This window comes from Danaus plexippus, chromosome 23, assembly GCF_018135715.1.
Source record: "Danaus plexippus chromosome 23, MEX_DaPlex, whole genome shotgun sequence".
In the NCBI taxonomy this organism is placed as follows: domain Eukaryota; kingdom Metazoa; phylum Arthropoda; class Insecta; order Lepidoptera; family Nymphalidae; genus Danaus; species Danaus plexippus.
The window spans coordinates 325,497-348,298 of NC_083551.1; the positions used below are offsets into that span (position 1 = coordinate 325,497).

General features: G+C 36.8%; 2 protein-coding genes across 2 annotated transcripts in view; one reads left to right on the forward strand and one right to left on the reverse strand.

Moving 5' to 3' along the window:
- The first annotated feature begins 533 nt into the window (after positions 1–533).
- LOC116774962 (RNA-binding protein 34-like) lies at positions 534–4,437 on the forward strand. The gene is made up of 6 exons (XM_061524018.1): positions 534–2,052; positions 2,117–2,246; positions 2,553–2,766; positions 3,691–3,980; positions 4,139–4,231; positions 4,302–4,437. Exons 1-6 carry the CDS (start codon positions 647–649, stop codon positions 4,365–4,367), a joined length of 2,199 nt encoding a protein of 732 aa, XP_061380002.1. The 5' UTR covers positions 534–646; the 3' UTR covers positions 4,368–4,437.
- The window catches only part of LOC116774623 (ABC transporter G family member 23), a 48,868-nt gene continuing 30,042 nt past the window's right edge, over positions 3,977–22,802 (reverse strand). Inside the window, exons 4-16 of the mRNA XM_061524017.1 lie at positions 20,126–20,244; positions 16,626–16,744; positions 15,894–16,089; positions 11,981–12,182; positions 11,071–11,185; positions 9,744–9,916; positions 9,142–9,204; positions 8,345–8,500; positions 7,591–7,825; positions 6,839–6,963; positions 6,434–6,558; positions 5,404–5,985; positions 3,977–4,917 (exon numbers count right to left, since the gene is read on the reverse strand). Coding sequence (XP_061380001.1) covers positions 5,418–5,985; positions 6,434–6,558; positions 6,839–6,963; positions 7,591–7,825; positions 8,345–8,500; positions 9,142–9,204; positions 9,744–9,916; positions 11,071–11,185; positions 11,981–12,182; positions 15,894–16,089; positions 16,626–16,744; positions 20,126–20,244 — 2,196 coding nt within the window. The 3' untranslated portion in view covers positions 3,977–4,917; positions 5,404–5,417. The remainder of the gene's footprint in view (positions 4,918–5,403; positions 5,986–6,433; positions 6,559–6,838; positions 6,964–7,590; positions 7,826–8,344; positions 8,501–9,141; positions 9,205–9,743; positions 9,917–11,070; positions 11,186–11,980; positions 12,183–15,893; positions 16,090–16,625; positions 16,745–20,125; positions 20,245–22,802) is intronic.

Below are 22,802 nucleotides of genomic sequence, written 5' to 3' on the forward strand. Positions count from 1 at the left end.
TTTCAAAATAGCATTTTTCATGGTAATTATAAAACTTAAAAACTTATTGCTTCTAATTCAATGGAATTTAAAACGAAAATTAATTGAAAGAATGGCGGGCGACAATACCATGGCGCGCGTTTTATCTTATTAAGCAGTTTAAAAGTACTTACGTAAAGTCACACACTATTTCACTGTTTAAATGATTAACACTGAACTTAATCACTATTTAATTATTTATAATTGAATGAACGTCAAATATAACGAAAATTAACTAGTAAAGCGTCTTTGAAATTCATCATATCTCAGCGGTACAAACGAAAATGTGGTGGTGCTGCTATTTTTAATTATTTTTGTAGAAGTTGCCATGTGACTTAATAAATGTAAAATAATGATCATAATTATTTAATATAATTTTAAAATATAATTGATAACTTTCTGAAATTTTCTTAAGATCAAATGTAAAATTTGGTACCTAAAAGAATTTGCTAAATTATTGTATTTAGAGTCTCTGTAGGCTTATGTCAGAAGATCGCGTCACTTCAACGTTTTGACAATTGCAAGTCAAACGTCAAAGAAGTGTGCATGGTTTTTGCAAATAATACCATGTGGAGACAGTGCCGACTTTTACAATATTAATATTGAATAAAAAAGTTTTATTTTGGAAATGGATTACGTTGTGGGCAGTGTGGCCTCTTTAATATCTGGTAACGTGACACCCAATCGTCCAAAACGATCAAAGAAACCTCTTACACCTATGAAACATCAAGTTTCGCCAAACGTGACTCCAAAAAGTCAATTGGTGGATGATAAATCTGTTTTCCTTTCACCGACAATGCAAAAGAAGAAAGCTATTGTTAAAAAATCACCTAAAAGGATATTTCAAAATAATGACCTTGATGTAACGAATGAGGAAGGGGAATCAAATTTTTCGAGTCCTAAAGCGGACAAGGTAAAAAAACATTTAAAAGATAAATTAGAAACAGACAGCTCAGCTAGTCAAGTTTTGAAAAATTCGAAATCCCCAAAAAACAATGATAATGCAATAGCTGAAGACGAAAATTCCTCTAAAAAGAAAAAGAATAAAAAGATGTCACTAACAGCACCTTACACCGAAGCATTAGCAGACGAAAGTATTGAGAATAATAAAGAAAATAATGAAAATGTGGATAATGTTGAACAGTCCAAGTCTAAAAAGAAAAGGAAGAGATCAAAATCAGTGTCAGAGAAGGAAGACACAGAAGTAGATGAAAATATCGTAAATGAAACTGACTCACTCAAAAATGTCGTAAAACCTGACGAGTCCAGTGAAAATAAAAGTCCTAAAAAGAAAAAGAAATCTAAAGCATCAGTGGAAAAAGAGGACTGTGAAAAATCAGAAAATGCTACTTATAATAACAAGAAAATAGAAAATGAAGCTGATAACAACGAAAGTAAGAGCTCTAAAAACAAAAGAAAACGATCAAAATCAGTGGCTGAGAGAGAAGACACGGAAAATGACGTAATTGAAAGAGACTCAAACAGTCAAGTCGAAAAATCTGAAGATTCAAGTGCAAATAAGAGTCCTAAAAAGAAAAGAAAGAGATCAAAATCATTAGCAGGTACGGAACAAGCTGAAGCAAATCAAATCGCAGGAGACGGTTCCAGCAGTGGAAAGACAGAAGATGAGGTGGAAGAACAAAATAAAAGCATTGATAAAGATACGAAACACAAAAACAAGAAGAAAAATAAGAAAACATCAAAGAAATCAGAAAACGCAAGTGAAGTGAACCCCAATGCAATTACTAACAAAGATTCAGACTCCGAGCACGAATCTGATGATGAGATGCACTCGGAGAATGAGGAAGAAAATAAAAAAACTCTCAACACTGATCCTGTGGAAGAAAGTTCCGATGAAGAAGAAGCTCCCAACAAGAAAGAAGCAAGTAAAGAAAAGAAAGAAGATGAAGTACATCAGGACACAGAGGACGAAATACAAAGAACTATATTTGTGGGCAACGTCCCCTTCAGCACCAAGTGTAAGAAGGAACTGAAGAAAATTTTCAACCAGTATGGACAAATTGAAACTGTTCGGTAAGTCTGGATGAAATGTCTATAAAGAAGTTAAGGATGAACCTAATAATATATTGTTGTACAGGATTCGGACGGTGCCGGTCAAGGATGCACGGGTGACGCCGAAGATGGCTGTCATCAAGAACGAGCTCCATCCAGACCGCACTACTGTCAATGCTTACATCAAGTTTGCTGATGCCGCCTCCGTCAGTAAGGTAAATTGATCTAACTCGCTTACATGTGCCTACTAATAATTATAATCTATATATTCTTATATTTAAGTTACTCAAAAAACCTTTCATCATTTCATTATATTGATAGAAATATGTATATATTTATTTTGTACAGGTAACCATTAATTTTTGTGTTTTTATTTCATACATGAATAAAAGTTTTTAGCAGAAAAAACAATATACCAAAAAATAAAAATCAACATTTTAAAATCACTTTATCTATTAAGAACCTGTTTTTTTAATAAGATTATCGTACTTATTGACTACATTGCAATTATATTTTTGCAGGCGCTGGTAGAAAACAACACCCTTTTAAACGGCTGTCACCTCCGAGTGTCTCGTAGTGACAGTACGGGAGCTGAACACGACCCCAAATGTTCCGTGTTCGTGGGCAACATACCGTTCGCCCTCGAAGACGAGGGTTTGAGGGAGAGGTTCGAGAAATGTGGCGAGATCGACTCGGTCAGAATTGTCAGGGACAAGAAAACTAATGCTGGAAAAGGTTCGTCTCATATACATTTAGTATTAACTACTTACCCTACATGCTGTATAATTGATGTTGGTTTTAAAGCTTTTTATTTAACTTAGTGTAATAGTTATAATAATTTTCTACATCAAAGTAAACATAACGTACTATCATCGTAGATGTACATGGATTTTATAGAAATACTTACAAAAAAAACACCTCGTAACTCCCACTGTTTTCTTTGGCGTTGCAAACTCGTGATCAGAGAATTGTTCGGCCATTGATACGGACAACGAGACATGATAAATGTTGTAAACACTTACATTTTTATGTTACATATGTTAAGGTCGTATTTCAATAACATGGTATTTTTATATTTTGACGGACGAGGGAGTCCACTTACCTTTAAACCCTGAGCTCGTTTGAACGCATAACCCTCCATTTGTTTGTATCATAGGGCACCTCACGTGCAGAGCAGACATTGTATCTGTCTTTGCTTACGTTTTCTATACTGTTCCGTTGGTATTATTTGTCAGTATGAAAATAATGTTTTATTGAAACTGATATCCGTTATAGGGAAATATAACAGCGTTATTACAACAATTCTGGAATTTTTGTAGTTTTTTTTTTTTAACATAAGCAATATTTTGTTTAACTGACTGCACTCAAGAGCTGTTATAAAGACGTCGATGTCTTTGTCTGTGTATGTCTGTTTGTTGCAACGTAGCCTACAAGGGGAAAATTGGATTTCACTGTAGACCAGTCTTCTTGCGGTGGTTCTTGTTGTGTTTGGTTAATATCGGTCCAGCCGGTTAACAGTATCAGCTCCAAACTGATGTAAGGCATTTTTGGCCTTTGATTATTCGATTGAATGTGGACCGCGTGCCCGTATAGTCATTTAACAACAGTTAACCCTTAGAGTTATGTTTTTTAATCCTTATTTTGATTTTTTGCCACAAGGTTTCGGTTATGTTAACTTCAAATCCAAGGACGGCGTTGAACTAGCTCTGGCCTTGACCGAGGAGGATCTCACAATAAAAAATAGAATTTTAAGAGTAAAAAGATGCACTCAACTGACACACAAGAAACTTAACAAACAAGAAACAGGGAAGCAAGGATATGTCGAGAAGCAAGGACAACGAGGAAGACAGGACAAGACGATGGGGAATAGAGGGAATCAATTCGGTAAAGGAAAATCAGGGCAAGAGAACAGCGAAGGAGCTTACAGACGAATAAAAAGAAAGAATCAGGTATAAAAAAAGTTGTATTCATTAAAGATATACATATTTACATTATTTAATATAAATTAATTTTACAAGTACACAGTAAACCCTCTCCGATTGTACATATAATGTATATAACCTTTAATGTTCTGTTAAGTTTAAATGTGTCCGTCCCTATGTCACAGGATAACTCCGGGGGAGTCCCCACCAGGCAGGACATGACACACACCAAGAAAAATAGGAAGGAGTTTGTCGGGTTGACGGCAGAAAAGAAAAAGGTGGGGCCGGTCGCTTACACGTGACTGATATTCAATGATCTATATTAAATTTTATTATTTGACTTTTCAGAAACAAAAGTTCAACAAGGGACAAAAAAAGAAAAAGGTTCTGAGCGAGATTCTGACGAAGAAATAATGTGAAGTGCTGCCCAGATTATGTTCCGTGTAGATTTTAACAGTTTATTACAATAAAGCCTTTAAACCTAGAGCTGTGTCTGTGAACAGAGGCCGAGCTGGTTATAATGTAAACCTGTCGTTACACTAAGTCAATAGATATATAATCACAGTCCAATACAATGGAAATACTAATGATGTTGAATCGGGAACGCCGCCCTTAACCCGAGTCCGCATCCTCGAACTACATACAGACAGTTTGCAGTTTTTATTCATAATATACAAACATACGTGAAGAACAATCAGTGGAAAACTGGAAGCTGTAAGTAGAGTGACGATCGGACTGGTGTTAAGGGTAACGATGAATAACCTCAGCAGGTCGTGATCCGAATGCCATAGATGTTCTATGGCACTTGCTTAGTGTTTGGTAACTGTATCCTACCTGTACCTTCCTCGCTACATTCCCTACCCCTACCTACACTATAAATACTCTAATATGTACACGTGAACTAACAGTTTGGTCGTACGCTGGCCCTCGGCCTCGCCGGTGAGCCGACAGCGGACGACGCGCTCTGGAACAAATGTACACGTGAGGCGAAAATCTACAGACTAATGATATGACGAGCTGAAGACAGCGGGCGGTCAGGGACGGTCCAGCAAAATACAAACAAACTAATGATGGAAAATACTATACATCCAAATACAGAATATTCATTGCAAAATTCAGACTAGCGAGATTCGAACCTGCGACCTGGTATAAAGAGATCCAGTTCTTTTGACACTCGAGTCATAGTGACTTGATTAATAACTCGTAAGTGCACCCGATAGATGGCGCTGTCATCCTGATGTGACGGTTATGTGCAGATTAACAATAAGTATTGTTATAAAGCGACTTGCAAACGGAAAGTTGACAATCACACTAGTCAATGGCGTTTTCAAGAAATATTGTTAAAAATGTTAGGAAAAATAATTGTACAATGTTTTTTTTGGCAACAAAGTCATCGCCAGCTAAGTTCTGGAATCCTTAACTAATTCAGTATAATAGTAGTGTCACATACAACATCGGAGCCGATCATCCTCTCTTGAACCTCAGTATGGTGAGCGTGAGCGCCAGGAACAGCGCGATCCAGCCCAGCGTGGCCACGAAGCCCAGGTACACGTCCGGCTCCGACAACGGCCAACCCCGCGTCAACACGGCGCGGAGGGCGGAAGTGGCCAGCGTGAGCGGAAGACACAGCGCCGCGCCTCGGAGCGCCCACGGCATGCCCTCGATGGGCCAGATGACGCCGCTCAGCAGCAACGTCGGGTAGAACGAGCCCAGCGCCAGCTGGATGGCGTTCCTCTCCAGCTCGCAGGCCGCAGATATCACGAAGCCGAAGCACATCCCGCACAACCCCTGCAGCAGCGTGAGCGCGATCACGTACAGCACGTTCCCGTTGCACTCCACGCCGAACACCAGGATCATGAACACCAGCACCAGCGCCGTCTGGCCGCACATCACCACGAACTGCGTCACCACGTGGCTGAACAGGATCTCGCCGGGGGACACGCCCGCCACCCACGACCGGTCCAGGAGACCTTCCATGCGCTCCACGATCAGCGCCGACGACGTCAACGCCACCGCCAGGAAGAACACGATCCTGGGGGAGGGGGCTCGGTTATACACACACAGAACACGGTACAAACGTACATTATGAAAAGGAATAGTGGGAAGTTGTGTCACGGACAGACTTCAACATCAGCCTATCGGAGCCCATTACTGGACATAGCCGCTCCTCACATGGAGGTTGGAGCGTCACTCACCACGCGTGCTCGAATAGAATTGGCGATACATATTTACTAAATTTCGTCCACGTTATTAGCGGTTCAGTTAAACACAACCCTATTTCCGCCATGTCGACTGACAATCAGCGACATTTGTCGCCTGCGTCCCGTGACTACACCATACAACCGTTATTCGTCCGCACCAACTAGCGCAGCTCCGCTATCAATGATCTCGCACATATTATTCTCGCGCCCCATCTACTCTATGCGAAAGTTTCCTCGGAACCGGCGCAGGATATCTATATCTCATGATATGTAACTCACGTCAATATAACGCCGGGGGCTACGAAGTCAGTGAAGGAGGGGTTGTTGTCGCCGTAGATGGGGTCCTGGAAGTCTATGGGGATGTCGCCCACCTTGGGGTTGTAGTTGCACGTCTGGAGCAACTCCTGGGAATTACATCAGGTTTGTGTGAGAATTCAATTGTAACGATGGCTATGACCATACAACTAAAAGATGGCAAGGATTTTTCTTTGAGAAAATAAAAATATTTACTTTTTTAAATATTACAAAAGATATCAACGATCGTGGCCTCGCACGTTGTAAGCGCGGGGTTAATTTAGATAGAATAGTTTTGTGTAAAGAGTCCTACTGACATGCACACATGCATATGTAAGTATTTTTGTTTCCAAATCGAATGCGTGCGTGTGTGTGTGTGTGTTGCCTCACCTTGGCGAAGTCCCTGTAACTGAACTGTATGTCCCTGTTGAGCATGAGGCCTATCTGCTGGTTGGACATGTCCAGCCACACCTGGATCTCCGAGGATATGATGGTGTCGTTATCGGCGGTGTCACCTGACGATGCGATTATGTACTTTATTGATGAACGCATAGGATACAAATCACAGTAATGTCGTCCATACAAGTGTGTTGATTCATTATAACCTGATGACACGCCTGTTGTGGGTCGACAAACAATAATATTACAATAATATATTTCTGTTGCCTTCGTTACGACTGCAATTTAAATACCAAACAGTTTTTTTTAATCTCATTAACCACAGGAAAGAAATCTTCAAAAGTGTTCTTAGTGTCGATGGCGACGGATCTCATGACGCTTGGAGTGTTGGTGTTTTGTTACAAATACATGTCCAAGATGCACATTTTCTTTATGTTTAATCATATATATATTTAAATTATTCAGATGTTTTCGATACATATATACGGTTTATAAATGTATAGTAACTTTATAGAGTTAGTAAACATTCCTCCACTCAGTTGAATTTAAAAGTTAAATTAATCTCCTGCTCCACGGCTCTACATGCCCAAATAAACGCAGGAAGATATCAATTTACATTACATAGTTGGGTTGCTAGTAATTATCATGTGTCAGATATGATGAAAACTGCAAACTGTTCGTGTTAACGTGAGTAACACCAGCTCGGGTTAAGGGTATTCATATAAGTAGTGACTCCTATGTACCTAGAGCCAGTCGAGCTACAAGCGAGTCCGTGTAGTTCTCGTTGAACAGGAGGACTCCCCAGGCGTGTCCCTGTTCCACGGCGCTCCGGGCGCTGCCGAGGTCGGCGTAGTACTCCTTGATGATGGACTGGTTCCTGAGGTGAGCGAGGTAGCGGCAGGACAGGTTCTTCATGGAACACGAGGAGTTGAAGGGGCAGTACCCGTCCAACACGTGCACGTCGTCGTTGACGACCGCCTGTGACATACAGACATACACTGAGACGAGCCTCGAGCCGCTGACACCACATGAGACTTGACTTAGGAACTTTTCAATATGATAATGAACGAAGATCATTATAGTTTTAAAGATGACACTGGATACTAGTCTCTGCTCGCGACTTTGTTCATCTAGATTTTGGAAATTTGTTTAATTTGTAACTAAAAATGAGTGCTGAATATATATTGGAACGAGCTAACAGCTCGTAGTTCTTATTATAGACTTTATTTAGCAATTTAAGTGTCCGCGCTGGACCTGGACGGACGTTCGCTGGAAATTATGATTTATAACTTATAGCGATATATCAGATCTATTTATGGTAATTTGCATTGAGATCGATTCAGTAGTTTTAGAGTTCAGGAGTAACAAACATACACACAGCCACAGAAACGTTCGGACCGTATTGTTAGGCGCATTATACACCTGTATTGAATGAGATGAATAGAAAAAGACTTACACGATATAGAATTATATATTTGTTTAGAACATCTGACTCACCAGTCTCAGGCCCGTGGGGTCCCTGCCTATAGCGAGACAAAACAGTATGACCTGCATCACCGGCAGCGCGAAGATGAACAGCATCACGCCGATGTTACGCCACATCCGGAGGAAGTTCTTCTGTATCAGAGCCTTGATCTTACCGCGGGAGGTCAGCTGGAATGTGACGTCACTTCCATGATAACAATAACGTGATAGGATCTAAGACTTTCGCGAGTACTCATCTAAATGAAACTAATATTTTCGGATTACTTCATTAGCAGAATCCAGCCACGGAGATGATCTCGGCAACCTAATGTCCGATCGAGTCGAGGACTTTGTTCGATAGCCCAGTGACCTGGGGCGGCTTTCATCAAATAGAAAATAAGATCGGTCCACGAATATCAGTTTTAGGGTCCGTAAACGGAACCCGAGTCAAAAAAAACAATTCGGTATCGACACGCTGAGGTCGTGCACTCGGCTTGTTCCGAGGGCTACTTGCACGAGCGAAGCGAGCAAAAAACGCGAACGTGCCTCTAATAGTTTATATGTTTAGGTGCACACATTTTAACACGAGCACTTTTGACGCAAAAAATTATCACATTAGTCTACCTCTGAGGAGAAGGCAGTCTAAAAAAAGGTTCGTACAAATTAACTTCTCTAGTACTTTGTATTATAAATCCGCATATCATCTGAATTATGCCATGGAGCAACAAGTCGTATTGACCAGCTAGTGCTATTCTTTAAATTAAGCCATCAGGAAAGCAGGCCTTGTAGATGCCGTCGCTATGAACGGCTTCCCGTCCTCGGATACTCACATTGAAACAGTTACCGCAGTCTTCGCATTCTGACTTAACGACCTCCGTCACTTTGCCGGGCAACTGAAATAAATGTACACACATAGCTTAGACATGGTGTAAGTTAGTTACAAGAGGCATGTATTATAATAGTAAACTATTGAATTCCGAGCTGGAGCACTTGGATACCGGTATTCAAAGCATTCGCTTATATGATTTACTTCAATTCAAATAGAATTTAACCTCATCTACAGCTGACACACTAAGAGAAGCATTCAGCTGGACACCTGAGAATATTGAATTAAATATTTAACTTATAAGAATATAGACAATGTGTAGGTTAAATAGGTGATGTAGATTAAGAGGTCATTACAATGAGCTGCATTCGAACCTGCGACCTCTGCAATATCGCGAAACAATCGTTTTAACAACTGAGCTATCGTGTCTTTATAGTAGTTAAGCTTTAAATCAATTCAGTTAGGAATCATGACATTTATAATATTTAAAGTGTTCAAATTTGGATGCGCACTTGTAAGATATAAAAATATTTAGTTTAGGAGCTATGATAACTCAACGAGTCACACATACAACCAGTTGATAGTCCTGCTGTGAAATGAACTCACATCTCCGTTAGAGCCCGCAGCATCCACGATGAGGACTTCCTTGCTCTGGTGGAAGTTGAGTCCCACCACTTGCCCGTCCTCGGCCGCGTACGGCGCCTCCTCTCGTTTGGACATCTTATTCAGCCCTAGGGCTCCGCCCGAGATATTCAACTCGGCCACTTGGTTTGCTTGACCTATACATATGATAAATTTCCTTATCAAATTCACATATTTTTCTGAATAGTTTGTTCTAAGTCGTATTTTCGTATTTGTTTTATTAGGTTAAGTCATTGTATTTTAACCAGCAATCAGCTCTGTCTGTACCATTGTACATGTTGAAAATCCTAACTTAATAGTAATTTCATATACTGTAACGTATTATTTGTTACGGCTTCCTATTAACAACTAGCACGAACAATTATAGGTGAGAATGACGTTCAACAAAATATAATTTGAAATAAATTTCGCCACACGGACTTATGATTCATTTATAATAAGAGGAAATGTTGTAACTCAAGACGAGAGCCTCGAGACACTCAGCACTAACCGATGCTATAGTACAGTCAAGCATAAAACACTATACTTTAATTTAATTTTTAACATTGAAGTCTCCACAACATAGTATTATTAGTAGTGTTTTTTATATATTTTGCAAAAATGTTATATTTTACCAATAAGAATTACAGAAATATGTTTTCGATATATATGTATATAAATGTATATTAACGACATCTTTTTTTAGAGTAATCGCCTTATACTAAATATAATCTTAACAAACAAAAATTAATTAAAACCGCCATAAGTACATAGTTATGTAAATTGATAATAATCATTATATATTATGTTATGTAACACTGACTGAGTGCTCAAAACAATTGTCTAGGTTTTATAAAAACTAGAATTCATTACGAAATGTATATTTTTGGTCGTTCATATTAAAATATTATAATGACCGCGACTGTACGTGAAAATTTATTACAGAACAAAGCAAGGTGATGAGAATCGATCCTTGAGCTGGTTGATGGTTTGCGACATTCCTATGTCCTGTCTTGTTAACAACACTCACGAGGAAGTGTATGGTTTATTTAAATTACTATACATTAAAAGATATTCAACATCGCTACATATATCGGTGGCAGCTCTGTTAGTTATTTCCGAACTACATTATTTAAGGTACTCTAGATTTTGTACTCACTTTTTAACCATTTTTTAAGTAAGGTACGGACTGCAATTTTTAATTCAAAATATGAAAAAACTGTGAGCTTCAAACAAGTATGTATGTATATGTATGTATGGGTGTGTGTGTGTGTGTGTGTGTATGTGTGTATTTGTACGTATATCTACTCACCCTGCCTTCGTGATAGTTTAAGGAAGACGTCCTCTAAAGAGACGCAGCTGTACATGTGGAGCAAAGCCTGAGGCGACTCCTCCGCCAAGAGGCGACCACTGCGCATCAGACCGATCTGGAGAAAAGGTTGTATAAGATATAGACATAGATAGGAGAATGTAGCAGAGATGCAGTGGACAGATCCGTGGATGGTAGTATACTCAACGTGTTAGTGCATTAAAATGATTTGTGTAATTTAAAAAGATGAAATAACTTTAATATATAAGTATTTTTATATCAATAAAGATCTCAAGCTCACCAAATCGGTTCTCATTGAGCGACATATTTATACAGCCTCGGACTAAGGATACACAGACATTAGAAGCGATCAGAATTGACGCCTAAACATTTGTAATTAATTCACAATAATGCGACTAAAATTCTCGATTGACCTTAGCACAACCAAACACGAGGAAGGTTTACATCTGTATGGAGCTGCCGTCATTGGGTAACGATTACAAAGCATTTAAGGAAAATCCTATCACACAAAATAGAGAACATTAAAATAGTCCAAATATTGCCGAAATTAAGGTCAGCTGGGTGAACGACCTTCATAGTTAAATTCTGTATTTATAGACTTAAACTGAGAATAGATTTATAATCACATATAAAAAGCTTTAATATTCAAGTGCCGAGATCGTTTCTCAATACAACAACAAGCAAGTGTTATTTGAAAATATTCTATCATCTGCGTTTATAATTTAATTTACATCTTAATAGTTGTCTACAATCAGTCTTTATTTAACATAAGGGTATTATAACACTTTTCGATGTTATAATTAATATCAGACTTATTCAATTCAGAGATATCCGGTCTATATGAATGAACCCGATTCGTATAAATCTATTGTATGTATGTTGGTGTACTCACACAATGCGCCTGTCGCGCCTCCTCTATGTAATGGGTTGTGATGATGACCGTCTTATCTCCGGAGCTGGTGATGCGGACCAGGTGGGTCCAGATCGACTGTCGGAGGAGAGGATCCACTCCCACGGTCGGCTCGTCCAGGATTAATAGCTCAGGGTCGTGCATGAGAGCCACAGCGAACGACACGCGCCGTTGTTGACCACCACTGATAGATAATTACGAATAGTACTTAAGAAAATTACTTTTACGTCTTATAAATGTAACAATTTAGACACAGTTTGCTGGTATTCTGAACGCTTAGCACATGTTTGTGTCGTCACGGATACGAGGCGTTTCGCGTTTTCCAATCAATAATCTTCTTCAATTCATTACATGAAAAGACTCATAAATGAATAACTACTGACGCTCCGTATGTGGTTATGTGAAAACCTGTGTTAAGAACACATTTATAGAAACGAGATTCAACTGCTGTTTGGAGTGATTAAAAATATATGGTATCAGTGTTAAGTCAGCTAACAGGTTTAATATATAAGAGGTGATTTAATATTATTTATTTAGTGTGGACCGAGGACCGGTTAGCGCGAGATATGTAAGTTACTTAACAGAGTGTTGAGGATAAAAAAACCGTTCATTAAATATCATGACATTGCTGTCTAGATTTTGACTTATTATTAATATTTTGTTATAAAGAATAATATATAATATGTGATAGTATGACAGATTTAAATAAATAAGGTAGTGTAAACGTATACGGACAAAAACAGTTGTGTTTTGCGAATGAAGCGAACGAAACGAGCGGAACGATATACTGTGGACTCAGGTCCACGTCTGTGACTCATGTGCAGTAAACACGCTCAAGTCATTCCACTCAATCTATAGATACCGAGTGCTTTTTTCAAGCGAAACGACAAAAAAAGCTAAGGTGCATCTTCTAGTTTTATATTCGCGATAGTTTTTATCATAATCATCTAGAATTGATAAAAAGTACCCGAAACGTCTGGAGTGTGTAGTTTTTAAAAATAATAAAATACGCGTAGTGTGTTCTCCGAAAAATATTAGTTTCATTTAATAGTTTTAGACGTCAGTTATTGTTTACTGAAATTATTAAATTATTGTTTCTCAGCACACGTGAAGAGATTCATCAAATGTGTATTTAACTCTATGCATACACACCAACACTTAAAAACAAAACGCTTTGGATATGACAATTTTGAGTGTTTGCTTTTTAAACACAAGACACGTCTAGACACATGCTAAATTGTATCAATTAAACTATCATCAATGTTGTTTTTAAATCTTTATTATATTTTAAAACTAATGTGTACGTCAAATATTATTAAAAATGTGTAAAAATATACAGTTCAGCTACGGTGTCTATTGATTCCCAAAATTTATATTTATCCATTTTAAAACAGCTATTATAAATATAGACCAGTTTCTGGGTTCAAAAACCTCAGTTTCGTTTATTTGATAAATAAAAGGAATGATTTGGAGACCTTTTAAATATTTAGCTGTTAAAGCGGATTTCCTTTAAACTATTAAACTACACGAGACGAGACATTATACGAGATGTTATTGTCTATAATAATCTCTCGACTCTATCGTATTTAATGCCAGTTCGTTATTATATTTCATATCACTATTGTTATTTTGAAAGTAAATGAAATTTTTGGTGACTCTCAATTCTTATTAACACAAAATCGGTCTCTCTTCACACAAGATGTCTTTCAACTTTCCACGACCACTCACTAAATACGTGATATATGTGTTTAAGTTACCTACTGTTAAGAGTATAAACACAGTATATTATAATCTAGTATCGCACTATATCCCACGTCTCTATTCTAATAAATATAAAGTGTAAACTAACAGTGTAAACTAACAGATATAACAGTGAGAAGAGACGAGTTAAATATAGTACCGTCTATTAAATAAGTATCCAAAGTGAATATCTTTAAAGATATTAAATAACATCGTTATTCGTAATAATTTTCACAACACAATTTATTTGTATATGTATTATTATTTCTGATTCGAAGTCGCGACCCCGTCACACGCGTCCCAGTAACTTACCCGTCTAAGCCACCGCGTCACTACCGCCGCCTGTGAATCAGATCGTTTCCAATCATCAATCAAACTTCCTGTCAGCTCCGTTCCAAGTGAAAGCCGTGACGTCACACGTTAATTATATTATCTAACGAGATAACACATCTTCACATACTAATACATCACTATTACTTGTGTAATAAAGAATGCTTGTAATAACGGTCATCACCCCTCTCTTTCATTATATCTTCTGTCCCTTTCCACATTCGCTATAACAATGTACACTTCAAAGAAAACGCGATCTCTACAATGATATTTTTATTTAATTTTACAATCTTTATTTGTATGAATATTCAAAGAAAAACATTAATCCGAATGTAATAGCCATCAAAATTGAAATATTCCTGTACATTTCGAAGAAAAGAGTAAAAAATTATCGTCCCTTATCTCTCACCGATACCTTCATTGATAGTGACGAGCTGTCAAACAAACTGGCTTACTACACTACAATGAGCGCGACCAACCAATGTTATGCTTCAACGAGTACGAGTTAAAATAATGAATGAACCACAGAAACATTAGCTACTGTGATTTCACGGAGTTAACAACAATGGATGAAACAAAGACCTGCTGCGTTCACGACTAGAGCCGCCCGACGTGGGAAGTGACTCACGAGCATGGGAACATTATGCTGATGAAGCAGACGGCGGTCGCGATGTGAATGTATGAACATTTTCATTATTAAAGGAAAAATCTTAAACTTCCATAGACAAATTGTTCGTGTACTTTGTGCTGTTATAGACTTAGTGTTTTGAATTTGAAAATTGACTTAGGAAAATTTTATTGAGAAATTATTATAGACATAATATTAATGATTACTTTATATACTCATTAATCCAAACACCCTCTATATACTGAGTTATACAACACTAACGACTTCACTTTCAATATGAGTTATATTATTAAATGATTTGAAAATCAAGGGACATTCGACGGACGTGCAATCTGACTGATAGGTCCTCATTAAGACAAGATAAATGCATTTATTATATAGGTCATTATGAACATTATAACATTATAACAACAATTTAAATTAAATGACCGTAATAGCTTTATAACTGTTATTCGATAGAAATTATACTCTTCGTATATTAAATATATATATATATGTATATATGCGCATGCGCATTTAACGAAATAATATTGACGAATAAATAAACGAGTCGTGTCGCGAACGAACAGGTCTTACAAAATTATATTTTTATTAATCACATATATATCTGCACTCGAGTTTTTTGTTCAATCAAGTGATTCCGTTGTTAACGCGTTCCGCTGTGGGAGACCGCGGCGTGTTCCCATCGACACGAGAACTAATCCTCGCGGTGCATTTTAATTGTTTTTGTATAGGAAATTATTTATAAACACTATCCTAAAGCAGTAGTATGTAGTTTTTAAATAATAAAATCCGCGTAGTAAATCCGAATAACACTAGTTTCATTTAAATGAATACTCGCGAAAATCTTAGATCTCATTACTATCCTAAAGCAATGGAAATTGCTGTTTATTGATCTGATATATAGAAATATAGCAAGTAACCTTTAAAACAAAACCTGAAAGAGTATAACGAATCTCTAAAAACAGGAAGCAGTCCGCGATCGGCTTGGACGTGTCTATATATCGGCTATTAAGAATTTTAGAAATATATTTTATAATCATATTATTATGAGACGAAGACGAAACGAAACTTCTTAGCATTCCTTGGATTCACCGTGCTGGTGCCGGGTCCATCGCGTTGCAGGGAGAGGAGCTTCATCAGAGCCTGGGACTTGCGACCCAACGCTCAGTCACCCAATCACACCCTTACCCTTACCTCAAGTTCTTCACCATTCTGTTCTCGCTGGGCAGGTCGAGGAAGTCTAGCAGGAAGCGGAGTCGGTCAACGATCTCCTTGGTCTCCATTCCGAAGATCCAGCCGAAGTACATCATGGTCTCCTTGATGGTGAACTCTCCATAGAGAGCGATCTCCTGCGGCATGTAGCCAACACGCTTACCAGGAACACCAGATCCTGAGGAGTTTGGTTTATGGAGTATCCAAGAAAAGATAATATAAAAATACCACAGATTATAATATGTTTAACGACGTGGACATAATATATTAGCTGTATACTACATGTCCCTCCCATGTGATAAAGTATTCTTTATATAAACAAAAATTATTATTGAACATGTCATAAATGTTTTATTTTATATAATTTTTCTACATTGTTATACATACATTTACATATATATATATATATAAATGGTTTCCTGTGTGTGCGTATGTATTTATACACGAGGACATATTCATAATAAACTAAGACCTTGGAGACCTGTCAGAGCAAACGATCTCCTCACAAGAGACAAGAGACGCGACTCCTGAGCACAAGATTTTATAAAAGTTTATTCAAACAAAACTACACGGAGTTATTTAAAATTCATAAATAAAAAAGCAAATGCCTCATAACGCTCGGCCTTCGCTTGTGTTCGTTAAGATAATCCGATTACGAATTTAATTTTAATGTTAAATAATAAATAAGGATATGTTCGAACCGTCTAAGCTTACCTTTAGTTCCCGGTTTTCCTCCCAGGACCCAAATCTCTCCCCGATTCAGTTTTCTTCGTCCAACTATACATGACAGTAGAGTTGTCTTCCCACAACCAGAAGCTCCCAGGAGACCGTATCTACAAACAAACAACATAACTATATACATATATGAATAAACAGTCTAGACTGAGTCTGATGTGAAGGAAAAAGTATAAAGATTAGGTATAGACCGTGATTACCTGATCCCCGATATAAATAGATCCTAAAACGGACAAAGCCTGAAGTAAAAGCTAGTTGTACTATCGCAATATTGTTTCATGAATAATTCAACGACGTCAGAAAGGCCACAAGTTCAAATCCTAAGTCTATCATTGTATTTTCCAAGCACATTATAATTTGATCTTTGTTACCTTCTTGTATTAAAAATAAACTATTTGAAATTATGCTAACACGGTTTATGAATTAATAATTTTTAGCTAATTATTATTTAATCTACAACTAAACTATAATATCAACAGACGACAAAAAAAAGGATGCTGAATGACCTCTACAATGTTGTAAAGCAACATGCGTCTTCAACTTATTATATACAAATATTAACATCTAATAATGTTAGTATATATTTATCATATAATAAAAATGTAATAATTTTAATCACTATACTGAATTTTATATTACAGTGTCAATATTTTTTGTACGTCTATCGCATGTCGCTAAAACCGGGCGCGAAGTGCTAGGGCCTTGTCGTATTTTATGTATTACGTTTGTGTTACGAAGATTTGAAATTCAAATATATATGTGGTGATCTTATACCATTAATAAATTGGAAAACACTTGCGAATTACCTTAGAATCTCAGGATGAACCAAGTAGGTAAATAGCAGGTATAAGTGAAGGTAATTTAAAGACATATTGAATAATAAAAACAATTACCTTACAATGTATTTTAATAACTAGCCAATTATAGGATGTGATACAAAATAATTTTATGTGGGAACTGTTTAGTTACACAAACATCGCAATTTATATGTATTTGATAGTGAATTAACGATATTTATTTAAAATAAATGAAATCAGGAGTTAAAAAAAACACTGTTCAAGAGATCTATTCCCGTTAGAAGGAAGTGAGCTAAAAAGATTTTGTATATTATATAGGCGCTTATAAGGAGCCTCGACTAAAAGTTTCTATCAAATGTAAAAGAATAAAAAATGCTTCATAAACACAAAAGCCAACTCTCCATTCATAACTATTACAAGGCAGGACGCGAAACAGGAAAATTACTTAGAAATTACCGCGAGGTCGCACTCGTAGACTCGTCAGGCGGTATAATATTTTAATCGATTCCGATGTTGATCTAACATCGATATAAAAATCGATTCTTTCGTACGTTAACGATAATTAGAAACACGTGATATGTAAGGGTTTCGAAACACGAGCGCGTTCTCGCAACGAGCAAACAGACCGTTGCGATCGCGTTACGTGTGCTAACACAGTTCTTATATTTTAACAAGCGAATATTTCTTAATTGTTTGTATGTTTATTACAGTTTTATACGAAAACTATTCAACTGCTTTTCATTTAACCGAACTCTTTATATATATTATGGTTAGTTCGCTTATGGAATAGCTTTCATCTCATTAACTAATAATGCTTTAAACTAGAATAAAAAGCCGTATCAAGATTAATTTTTTTCTTATTCTGCCAAGTAAGCAACATACAAAACTGTTCTTTAAAAACAATCTGTTTCATAGTTTTCGCGTTACGTACTTACAAACAAAAAAAAATCAAATATTCTATTGTAGTAAGCTATTGAAATACTACATTTTACCAGTGATATTAGTAAAATAATATAAATTCTTAATATCGTCGATACATTACGATATCGTTCGAGTGTCGACCCAGATTGTTTTAGCAATTAAATAATTAAATCGTTAAAATATCATGAGATAACCGAACGTGACGGAAGACATGCTACAGACGGACGGACGAATTGACTGTATACAAATGTATAGTTCAGTTAAGAGAATAAGAACAAACAAATTATCTTAAATTTTGTATGGATTTTACGATATTAAAACAAATATATACATATTTATTCATAGCATATAAAGCTGACGTTAATAACTATATTATAGTATATTAATAGTATGGAAAATAATTTTCATATGAATATTATAAGACCTCGCGTCGGAGTAACCCTGTGTATCGTTCAGACTTATTATGTCAGTCACGTCTAAGAACAGATGTCTAACAGATACTTCCCACCTAAGCTGTGGGGACCGCTGTTGTGATACTGAAAGTGATTGTAAATATCGCTTGTATGATATTTTAATATACATCATACAAATATAGTATACAGTTGTTTTATTTGCAGACAGTAGTTATAACATAATATTTATATGAAAATCACAACACTGAAGCGATTCCTAATTTATAAGAGGAGAATAGCGGACGTTAATGTAGTCAGCTTTGATAACAAAGACAGTGTTCAATGAGACGTGAGTTGCGTCAGTGCTTCGTCAAAGGTTCACGGGGTTGCAACTCACAATGGGCTGTTAAAGCGTCGCTGACGAGGACTCGGCGTGATGCCAGGAGACGGCCTTATAAATAGCGATCACAGATAACTTATACTGACTAACACTTCCTTTGTCACTCACACGTTAAACGAATACTTTTATATTCTTCTATACAAAAATTAATTGAGTGAATTCTCATTTTTCAAGACTTTAAATTATATTCTTGATTACTATTAAAACTACTATGCAGGAAGTGGCGTATGATTTATGGCTATACATCCATCGAACGTGTTCACAGTATTTTTAATGTATATTTTATTATTAATTTCAGTTCAAGTGACAGGACGTCAGATGTTGAAACATTGTGCAACTTAACGAGCGGCGTCAGCTTGTTTTAAAGTTATATTTCTCAGTTCAAAGTATAAATTAATATTAATAGAGATCCTGTATCATTTTCATTTTCAGTAAACACTCGCCGAGATTTTTATTAAAATTCATTGATTTGAAATATTATTACAGAAAACGTAAGTTTAATCAATTATAATTGATAATACATAATTATGTGGGGCATGTTAAAAATTTCATATCTTAAAATAAGATACTTTTTTGTAAATTATTGAAAAGTAAAAGTTGCTATCAGTACTTAATATACAAACAGTTTTTTTTAAATACAAAACCGAGGACACATCGTTTTATGTTTCCTAGGTTTTAATTTCTCTCTTGTGTAATTGTCTTTATTTGTTTTAAGATTCTTTTGTCTTACTTTCAATTCTTCTAAATCTCATTCTACTTTATGTTCTGTAATCGATGTAAAAATATGAATTTCACTGTCAAAAGTGTAACTAAAGCGACACGTGAATATTTTCTGTGTATAAAAGATTAGTTTTATATCATAAAAATAAAGTCAACGAAACAATATAAACATTGCAAACAAAGTGACTTCATTAAGCTTGTTGACATGTTTTATCTTGTTTCGCTGGCGTTCTTATTTGTTATACTTACATGGTTCCCTTGGCGACGGACATGTTAAGGTTCTCTAGGACGTGATTCGGTCGTTTGTTAGAGCCGTAGTGTTTGTACGCGTGTCTTACACACACCGCCTGCTGCCTTTTTTGCCACATCTGGAGCAAAACATGCTTATTAGAATAAAATTTAAAAATAAAATAACTCGAATAATATCTGTATTCTTTCTTATTGTTTAATAGTAGCAGATGTTTAAAACTGTGTCTTAAACATCTGCTCTCACTTCCGGATAAGGTTGTAAAATTATTATAATCAATTATCAAATAAGTTGCAAAATATTCGTAGGCGGTCTAACGATGAACTAATGAAGAAAATGAAACGAAAACACTTTTATTTTTCGATATAATCACCGTGAACACTAACGCGGTGACATCTGTGAATCAACATCTCTAAACCTTTATAAGAATAATCATAATTTTAATTCCTAAAACGATCGAAGATAGAAAATTTTCTGCCTCTTAGATCCCGCTTTAAATTTGGAAATAAATACTCGGACGGGACCATATCTGGACCGTAGGAAGGATGTTCCAGCTCTGTGTATCCGCGTTGACTAACTGCATCCTCCGAAACACCGGCGGTATGAACAGAAACAAGGCGCCTTTAGACAGTTTGCCTCTTCGTTTTTCCTTTACCTTGTCTCGTAATTTATATATTAAAGAAGCATAATATTCGCCGTTCACGACTGTACGTCTTAGAATCTCAAAAGATTGTGCACACCAGTTATTTTAGGATTGTTGCACCTTTGCCTTTCTAGGGGGCATTTGACCCTTATTGTGGATCATAGTTTTATCAACAGTCACTAAGCGCGCGTTTACAGTCCTTAAATATTCACCATCAAGATCGAAAACCTCCGCAGCGGCGCGCACTCTTTTCTGTCTTTGTTCTGCTCAATGAAGTTTCGGGACCCATCTTGCACACACTCTTTAGAGACCCTTAACTTAGCTGTAATTTCTCTAATCTTCAAACGGGGGTTACTCAGTACCTTCTTTTCGATAAGAGTAATTGTTTCGGCAGTGTCACTTCCACAGGTCGACCATCGTCACTAATGTCTTCGACGGTTTCTGTCCCGAGGCGAAACTATTTGACCATGTGGCAGCGGACTCCTTATACAGGCCAAGCAATCGTTCGTTTAATTTGGCCAGCAGATATAACTTCTTTAAATAGAAACAGTTTTCGTCATTTTGAAAAAACGCGCGACTCTCGTTATTCAAATGCCTGCTAAACTAAGGCTGAACATTTCCTGTCGATGCGTGATTCTCATATTAACACAGCAAACGTACTATTTAACGCAACACAAACATGTGGCGACTTGTCGCGGAGGACTACATCAGGCCAGTAGGAACATTAGGGGATCGTCTACATAAGGCCATGTTTTTAAAAACCTTGAGAATATTTATAGAATATACGAGAAAATAGCACCATGAGGGTCCATCAGTTGTAATAAAACATTAAATGTGATAAAAATGAGAATTGTTATTGGTTGTGTGTTTTACTTATAATAAATAATGTTACAGTGATTCCGTGCTCTCACTTGTGAAATATTGAGAGTACGAGATACTAAAATGAGACGAAAAGTATAGCATTAGTTTGGTTCGCTAAAGGCTGTATTTCTTCTAAAATACAGACAAAAACTTCTACCACCAGTTTAAAGCATTCAAACCAGATACGAACTGTCCGTATTCCTGTTTTTCATTCATGTATATTTCCATTATAACATATGTCGACCAACTGGGACAGTCCGCGTTCAGTTCATGACACGTGTAGTGAAAACTACAGTTGATATGCTGATACATCCTCCAACCTCTGTCGGAAACATACAGATGTTTGACGTCAATGTCTACGTCTGTATGTCTGTGGCGTTGTAGCTCTCGAACAGATCGACCGATTTCTATGCGGTTGTTGTCATTGCTAGCCACATTCCTTGCAGTGGTGTTTAACTATGTTTGGTTATTGTCGGTTCAGCAGAGTAACAGTATCAGCTCTTTTACTGGACTATGTAAATCATTTTTGTAATATGATTACTATATAAAGCGCCTCATGTATGCTAGTACGCGGACTATTTTAAATTATTTACAAGACATCCAACCTTGAATTGAATTGTCAAATATTTCGCAAACAAAGTCCAAAAAAAAAATTGTCAATCTAAATATGTACACGAACCGAGTCCCAGTTAGCATAACGATGATAAAAATTATGTTTGACATGTAGTGCGTAAGTCGTTAACCCGGCGTTTGAAACCAAACCGCGTTGATGATTGTTGTAAAGATCAAGAATATGAACATACCCTTTTTGAAGTGCAACTTCTAATGCGACTTCCAACAAGGTTGCGTTAAATGTTCAACGCTCGTGGGGAGGGGGGATAGAAAGAGACGGAGCGAGAGTAAATGGGTGGGACAATTGTGAATTGTAAGCAATTTCTGTAAAGTTGGTCCTAAAGAAACAATATGAGTTAACTAAAAATTGATTTCTACTTATTCCCATTTTCATTTACACATTACAAAGCTTCACTTCTTCCGCACTATTTATTTTTGCTACTGGTATCATAAATGCGACTGTTCCTGAGAATGTATGAATGTCTGTTACAATATAACGCCAAAACTACAAATCGATTTTAATGAAAATTTACAATATTGTAGCTTAGACACAGAGATCATAT

What these genes read in the sequence shown, in the direction of transcription:
- LOC116774962 (XM_061524018.1), top strand. Translation starts at nt 647, where the DNA reads ATGGATTACGTTGTGGGCAGTGTGGCCTCTTTAATATCTGGTAACGTG. An exon ending in ATGCCGCCTCCGTCAGTAAG is followed by an intron (nt 2,247 to 2,552) that starts GTAAATTGATCT and finishes ATATTTTTGCAG; the next exon opens with GCGCTGGTAGAAAACAACAC. An exon ending in GAATAAAAAGAAAGAATCAG is followed by an intron (nt 3,981 to 4,138) that starts GTATAAAAAAAG and finishes CCTATGTCACAG; the next exon opens with GATAACTCCGGGGGAGTCCC.